At 37.7% G+C, this 8,187-nt stretch overlaps 1 protein-coding gene across 2 annotated transcripts in view; it reads right to left on the bottom strand.

Moving 5' to 3' along the window:
* Positions 1 to 7,524: 7,524 nt before the first annotated feature.
* LOC100917684 (canalicular multispecific organic anion transporter 1) overlaps positions 7,525 to 8,187 on the bottom strand; it is an 88,374-nt gene continuing 87,711 nt past the window's right edge. For both annotated transcript variants that reach the window (XM_031959161.1, XM_031959162.1), the window contains one exon: positions 7,525 to 8,062. In XM_031959161.1, the coding sequence (XP_031815021.1) occupies positions 7,954 to 8,062 (109 nt within the window). In that variant the 3' untranslated portion in view covers positions 7,525 to 7,953. The remainder of the gene's footprint in view (positions 8,063 to 8,187) is intronic.

Here is an 8,187-nt window from a genome sequence, read left to right as displayed (position 1 = left end):
ATAAGGCAACTTGCTAAAGAAAATGCTAATGAGGTTTGTAGAAGAATTATACTAGGACTACGCAAGGTGCTCCTTTAGAGGAGATCATAAAACGCTGTGCCACAGTGGGCACAAATACCTTTTATAGCCAGGCTATGATGCAGACTTCCCAAGATCCAAACATGGAAAGACAGGATCCCTTTTGATAAGGAACTTCCAGAGAGACTCGTCAGTGCTTTCAATGTGGTAAACTAGGTTATCTGAAAGCTCAATGTTGGCATAGAGACAGAGTGAGAAAACAGGGTGGGAGAATAAGACCCAAAACCCCATATCCAAAATGCAACAGAGGCTTCCATTGGGCATCAGAATGTAGACTGATTCAGGGAAACAGGATGAGGGGCTCAGCTCCAGGGCCCAGCTTCAGGGCCCAAGGCAAAAAACACTTGGGGCATGATGGCAGCTGATGCTACACCCAGAGGATCTTTAGAAGTTCAGTACTCAGACATGACCAATCAGCCAAGGAGCAACCTGATGGGAGAAAGGGATTACAATTGGGGAGAATAGAGTTGTATACAGCTGGGACTACTGAGATAACCCCTTGGTGAGGTGAAATCTGTTCCTCTCCAGCCTATGGTTCTCTTGCCTTCAAGCACTACTAGTAGGCTTGACCATTTCACCTCCTGAGAGTACTTACAAAACAGTGTTCATCCACACACTGATGTGGGAAACTGGCGAATGTGTAGATAATATCCCAGTCACTAATACAGATAGACAATGTGTGACTTACCAATCAGGAGAAGTAGTAGCATCAGGTTTATTGATACAGACTCCTAATAAGCAATCTGGTGATAGTTGCCCAGATTCTGACTCCAAGCAACAAAATCCAGGAATATACTGGACAGCAGCTGTGACAGCTGACCAACCTACGCTCACTATCTACATAAATGGCCTACCATTAGAAGGATTGGTAGATACAGGTGCAGATCATACAGTCATTAGAGGGTCCAACTGGCCCAGTCTCTGGCCAAAGATAAAGCAGACACCTACATGTCTGATATAGGAGGATCAATAGCAGCTGAGGTTAGTGCTACCCCTTTGAGGTGGACTTTTCAAAGCGAAACAGGAGTTTTTACTTCTTTTATAGTTGAAAAAATCCCCATCAATTTTGGGGGGGAAGAGAAATTTTACAACAGTTAGGATTACAAATGATTACTTCGGTTTTTTAGTCAGGGCTGCTGTTGAAGACCTGCCAACATTCTCAGCTGTTCCTATTCAATGGAAAACTGATACACCAGTGTGGATAGAGCAGTGGCCCTTAGCCAGTAATAAAATTCAGGCCTTATTAGATATAGTACAGGAGCAACTTGACCAAGGACACTTACAACCTTCTCTAAGTCCTTGGAATTCGCCTGTATTTGTTGTAAGAAAAAAATCTGGAAAATGGAGGATGTTGACTGACTTAAGAAAAGTAAATGAACAAATGAAAACTATGGGAACTCTTCAGCCTGGACTTCCATCTCCTACTCAATTGCCTAAAGCAGGGGTCCTCAAACTATGGCCCGCGGGCCAGATGCAACAGCTGAGGACATTTATCCCCCTCACCCAGGGCTATGAAATTTATTTAAAGGCTACAAAACAAAGTTTTTATTTTTACTATAGTCCAGCCCTCCAACAGTCTGAGGGACAGTAAACTGGTCCCCCATTAAAAAAGTTTGAGGACCCCTGGCCTAGAGAATGGCCTCTTTGGGTTATAGACATTAAGGATTGTTTCTATTCTATCCCTCTAGATAAGGAGGATACGAAAAAATTTGCCTTTTCAGTGCCCAGTGTTAACTTAGGTGAGCCTTATAAAAGATATGAATGGAAGTTTTGCCACAGGGAATGAAAAACAGCCCTACTATGTGTCAAATGTATGTTGCTGCTGCTCTTACGCCAGTAAGAAAAGCATTTCCAAAAGTAATGTTATTACATTACATGGATGATATATTGGGATGTATACCTGAGAAACAAATGTTAGAAGCATGTCTACAAAAGACCATAGAAACACTAAGGAACTATAAAATGCGTGTAGCTCCAGAAAAAAATCAAAGACATGCTCCTTTTCAATATTTAGGATATGAGGTATACCCTAAGGTGCTTATAGTACAAAAACTTTCCTTAAGAACAGAGAAGCTAAACACCTTAAATGACCTTAAATGATATCCAATGGATGTGTCCAGTGTTAGGCTTGACTACCTATCAATTGCAACCATTATATGACATTTTAAGGGGACACAGTGCTTTAAACTCACCACCTCAGCTTACAAAAGAAGCTCAAGAGGCTTTGAGAAAAGTTGAACTGGCTTTATACAATGTGGTTGAAAGAGTCACTCAAAAACCCTTGGAAATATCAGTTTTTGCTACACAAGAAGCACCCAAAGCAGTCCTTCATCAAGGAGAGAGTGTGATAGAGTGGGTGAACCTCCCAGCACAACCAGAACAAAGCCTTACTCCTTACCCAGTACTTGTGGCTAGAATTTTATTAAAGGCCATTAAGCGAGCAGTACAATTATCTGACAAGATATACACTTTTTATATCAATGCACAAATTAATAAATGCTGTGAAACCATCCCAGAGTGGCTCCAAATTTTACACATGGGTCTCCATTAAAGATAACCAGACTATTACATAATTGGCGATGGATTCTTGAAGAAAAGGTTTCTAAAGTTCCTCTTAAAGAACCAACTATCTTTACAGATGCATCCAAACATATTTGTGCTGTATACTCTCATGACTTAACTATAAAGAGAGTAATAAGAACTCCTTTTCAGTCCACTTAGCAGAATGAATTGTACTATAATTCTAGCTCTTACTTATTATCCAGGAGATATAAATATAATATCTGATTTGGCCTATTCATTAGATGTGGTACAAAGAATTGCCACAGCCCAAATAATATTTGTTGCCTCTAATATATATCAGCCATTTTGAGGAACTTCAAGAGCAAGTGAGAAAGCATCCAGGTAAGATTTATATCTTGCAATGTTCACTCTCATAGTGGACTTCCAGGTCCTATTTTTGAAGGTAACTCAAAGGTAGATAGCCTTCTAACTATGTTGGCCAATACTCCTTTATTTCAAGAGGCCCAGGAATCTCATTCTAAATATCATCAGGCAGCTCAAGCTTTACATTTACAATTTGGAATAACAAGAGAGGAAGCTAGGTGCATAGTAAAAGCCTCTATGGCTTGCCTTACTTTTCATGCTCCTACACTGGCCTCCAGGGAAGAACCCTTGTGGTTTGAGACCCAGTGAAATTTGGCAAATGGATGTGACCCATTATAAATCTTTTGGTCGTCTGTCTTTTATCCATGTGGTGGTAGACACCTTTTCAGGATTCACTTTTGTAATACCAGTAGCAAAAGAGACAGCCCAAGTGGTCACTGAATTCCTTATCCAAGCATTCGCAATTATGGTGTGTGCCACAAGCAATAAAAACAGATAATGGAGCTGCATATACTTCTAAACATTTTGCACACTTTTGTGCACAGTATAAGATTGTACCCACCACTGGCATACCCTTTAATCCTCAAGGACAGGCAATAGTAGAGAGGAGAAATAGAGACATTAAGACGCTCCTCCAAAAACGAAAAAAAAGGGGGGAGCCACAGGTAACACTAGAGAACTTCTAAATTTATTTCTTTATACTATTAACGTCTTGATGTTTGACAAAGATGCTCCGGCAGACAGGTTTTATAACCCATCGGAAGGGCAGTGTCCAGTGCGAGTGGCTCCACTATCTTTAGATAATCGTCAGGTGAGGTGGAAAGACCCAGAAAGTGATGAATGGAAGGGAGCAGATAAGTTAACTGCTTGGGGGATAGGGTTGGCTTGTGTCTCCACAGAAGGAGAAGGAAGCAGATGGGTGCCAACGAGCCGTATTCACCTTGTCCATTGCAGAGAGATGGAGCAGACCCTTGAAACAAAGGAGAAGACCCAAGAAACATCGGGTGGTTCCATTGCTGATTGTGCCCACCACTGAAAGAGCCTGTCAGTTATGGCGTGTGAATCACGCACATCAAAATTGTTGGACTTCAAAACCCTCAGGAATCATTGGATTCTCTGAGACATACTAAGACTGTTGTAGGACTTGAAAACCCTCAGGAATCATTGGATTTCCTGAGAAATGATAAGACTGTTGCAGGACTTCAAAATCTGCAGGAATCATTGGATTCCCTGACACATGAAGCAATAGACAATAGATTGGTTTTGGACTATCTCTTGGCTGCTGAAGAAGGCGTATGTGTGACTGTTGCTTATATACCCTCCTCTTAGGACTTCTACAATACCATGTTGATTTATATTATTTGTTATATCACTACTTGCATGTACAATTCATGTTTGTTACACCACATCAAGCCTGCACTGACTGTGGGGAGAGTCATCACTGCTAACCTGTGTGTTATTGTTCTGTGCTTATGTAATACCTTCCATGCCTATGGGTTTGTGCATACCTGTTTCTAGTAAGACCCTTCAGCCCAGAAACCCACTAACAATATCTGGCTTGACTCCCCACTTCCCTTTGGTGCTTTTCATGTCTCTTCCTGAGAAGTCTGGAGGGAAGGAGGGAGGAGGGGAGGAGGGAGGAGGGGAGAAGGAATAGTGGAGAGAGGGGGCAGGGGGATGGGGGGGGTGATCATCTCCTTTTTAGTGCTTTCACCTCCCTTCTTGATAAGTCAGGGGGGTGTGACCACTTGTGTTCTAAAACAAAAAAAAGTGGAAGATGTAAAGTGTTGAAACTCCAAAAAGGTATGCTTGAATCAGACAATAGCTATTCAATGTGAGACAATGACTCTATTAGCATATGTTTGGATAAATGGCTCTTCTCATTGTTGCTGCTTGCTGAATGTTTAGTGTTAAGATAATTATATGCAAGGAATGGAGGGTAGAGGGAGAGGGGCCAGAGTCACTTTTTGCAGCAGACCTAGGAGACATGTTGGTGACTCTGGACTCCAGAATCCAGGAGAGATCTCTGGCAAGCCTTGGGGCAGCTTACCTGCCTCCTTCACTTCTCCCCCTAAAGACCAAGGATTTTAGTTTATCCTGACTCTGGCTGACCCCAAGGCCCTCCAGGGAACTGGCTCATGCCTTAGAACCAGCAGGATGGTTTCAGAAGGACCTGGAGAGTCTTACCTGAAGTGATGCTGAGTGAAATGAGCAGAACCAGGAGATCATTATACACAACAACATCAATATTATACGATGATCAATTCTGATGGATGTGACTCTCTTCAACAGTGATATGATTCAGGCCAGTTCCAATGATCTTGTGATGAAGAGAGCCCAGAGAGAGGACTGTGGGAACTAAGTGTGGACCACAACATGGCATTTTCACTCTTTTTGTTGTTTGCTTGCATTTTATTTTCTTTCTCATTTTTTCCAGTTTGATTTGATTTTTCTTGTGCAGCAAGATAATTGTATAAATATGTATAGATGTATAAATATTGGATTTAGCATATATTTCTATTATGTTTAACATATATTGGACTACTTGACATCTAGGGAGAGGGTGGGGGAATGGGGGAAAATTGGAACACAACGTTTTGCAAGGACTGATATTGAAGAATTATCCATGAATATGTTTTGAAAATAAAAAGCTTTAATAAAAAAGAAAAAGGAAACATTTTACAAAGCAGAATAGGCCAAATGGAAAAAGATAATTTTAAAAATTCACTGAAGAGAAGAACTCCTTAAAAAGTAGAACTGATCAAATGGGAAAGGAGGTACAAAGACTCACTGAAGGAAAAAAATCTTTAAAAATAAGAATTAGGCAAATGGAAGCTAATGGTTTTATGAGACATTGAGAAGCAAAAAAATAAAATCAAAAGAATGGAAAAAATAGAAGAAAATATAAAATTCCATTGGAAAACAAAACTGAAAAAAAATCATCTTTCAATAAATTATCAAGGAATATTTCCATGAAAGTCTAGAACTAGAGGGTAAAATATAAATGGAAAGAAACCACTCATCATATCCTAAAATGAAAATTCCCAGGAATATTAGAGCCAAGTTCCAGAGCTCCCAGATTAAGGAGAAAATATTGCAAGCAGCCAAAAAGAAGCCATAATCAGTGTGACACAAGATTCAGCAGTTTGTTTATTAAATGATTATGTGGGACTGGAATATGACAATCTAAAGATCAAAAGAGCTAGAATTACAACCAAGAATCACCTATCCAGAAAGACTGAATATAATCCTTCAGGGGGTGATGAAATAAAGAACTTTCAAGAATTCCTGATAAAAAGATCAAAGGTGAATTAGACTTTAAAAAACAAGATTTAAAAGTAGCATATAAAGGTAAATAGGAAACAAAAGTCAATAAGCATAGGAAAATGATATTTATAACTTCTAAAAACTTTCTCATTATTAGGAATTAGTCAGAAGAAGTCTATATAGAGGGTATAGGTATGAGTTAAATATAATGGTAAGATTATTAAAAAAATTAAGGAGTGAGAAAGAAGAATGCAATGAGAGAAGGAGAAAGTAAAATAAGGCAAATTATATGACAAATAAGAGTGCCACAAAAGATTTCACAGTGGAAGGTATGATTGGGGTTTGTGGGAGGGGATTGCATGAAGTTTTTTCTGTTGTGCTTAAGGAATAAGAAGCAGGATGCTCTTTGAAAAATCTGGAAAGATTTACATGAATTGATGCAAAATGAAATGAGCAAAACCAGGAGAACATTGTACATAATAACAGCAGTATTGATGTGCTATGAATAATTTATCTGTTCTCAACAATACAATGATCTAAGACTGTTATGAAGGACTTTTGATGAAATGTGGTGTCCCCAGAGAGGGAAAAATAGTTGGTACAATAGCTTGAATACAAATGAAAAATACTTGTTCTTTATTTTTCTTGGGGTATTTTTGTCTTTGTTTTCTTTCACTTCAAAACTTAAATGGAAATTTGTTTTGTATGACTGAATATAAATAAAATCTAGACCAAATTGCTTGCCTTCTCAATGAGGGGAAGAGGAGAAGAAAAAGAATTTAGAACTCAAAAAGTGAATGTTAAAACTATTTTACATGGAATTGGGAAAAATAAAATATTAAATCATATCCATCATATTAAACCTGATTAATAGGTGGTACTCGTTAGTTACTAAAAATGAAATTCTCCCACAACTAGTAGAAATATATTGACTCTTGGTAATCTAAAACACCATCTTTCAAAGGGATTTTAAAAACCTTTGCTTTAGTCACTTGAAAACTGAGGGGGTTATTCAAAGAAGCTAAGTGTTACTATATCTTTCCTGGATATCCTTGCTTTGTTATGCAAAGTAAATCTCCTTTGTTCAGTTACTTATTGAGTGCCTTATTTTGTCCCAACACCAAACCTCAACTAAGAGAATACTGGGGTCAAAGTCACAACTACACTAATAGTGTCAATCTTAAATAGAAATGGGGCCATGTTACCATATGGAGGGATCTAGAAACCATATATAAGGATCCCTGTTTGTCACAAAAAACTTAAAAAAACACATTTATATATTTCTTTATTAACATATCAAGACATTAAAATCAGATAGAAATGACATTTTAATCTGGTTTGAACAGCATGTGAGTTACACTACTGGTCTAGAACACATTTTCTAAAATATTAATAATATACAATATTAAACTGAAAAATATGGGTGCATACTTCCCCCCCCCCCTCCAAAGCCTTGTAATTTACCAGCACATTTCATATATTGGGTATGATCCAATTAACATACTAGTTTGTATACATATACCTAAGGTTCCAACTAACATAGCATTATATATCATATGTATATATGTGTGTGTATAAGTAATGTATAATGGTATATTAGATGGAACTATTATGTTGTATTTCTCTAATTTACTATTCAACAGGAAATAATGTAGTTTAAAAATAATTTTTTCATAAGAAATGAATAATAAAATCAAATTATTTATGTGCTATATCTATATCTTATAAAATTCCAGACTCTTTTACTATTTCAGAAAAAAGTCCTTTTTTACGAATCAAATTCTGAGGTGTTTCAAATTCTATAATTCTTCCAGAATCTAGCACAAGTATTCTGCAACAAGAAGAAACAATAATGAGTAAATAGATGATCAATTTTTACCTGTTTTCAGTCTTATGTATGTAAAAATATTCATTTGAAATAAACATTAGTTAATTATTTCAGTTTAAAAATCCAAA

Source organism: Sarcophilus harrisii, chromosome 3, assembly GCF_902635505.1.
Source record: "Sarcophilus harrisii chromosome 3, mSarHar1.11, whole genome shotgun sequence".
Classification (NCBI taxonomy): domain Eukaryota; kingdom Metazoa; phylum Chordata; class Mammalia; order Dasyuromorphia; family Dasyuridae; genus Sarcophilus; species Sarcophilus harrisii.
This window is presented reverse-complemented; position numbering and strand designations above follow the sequence as displayed.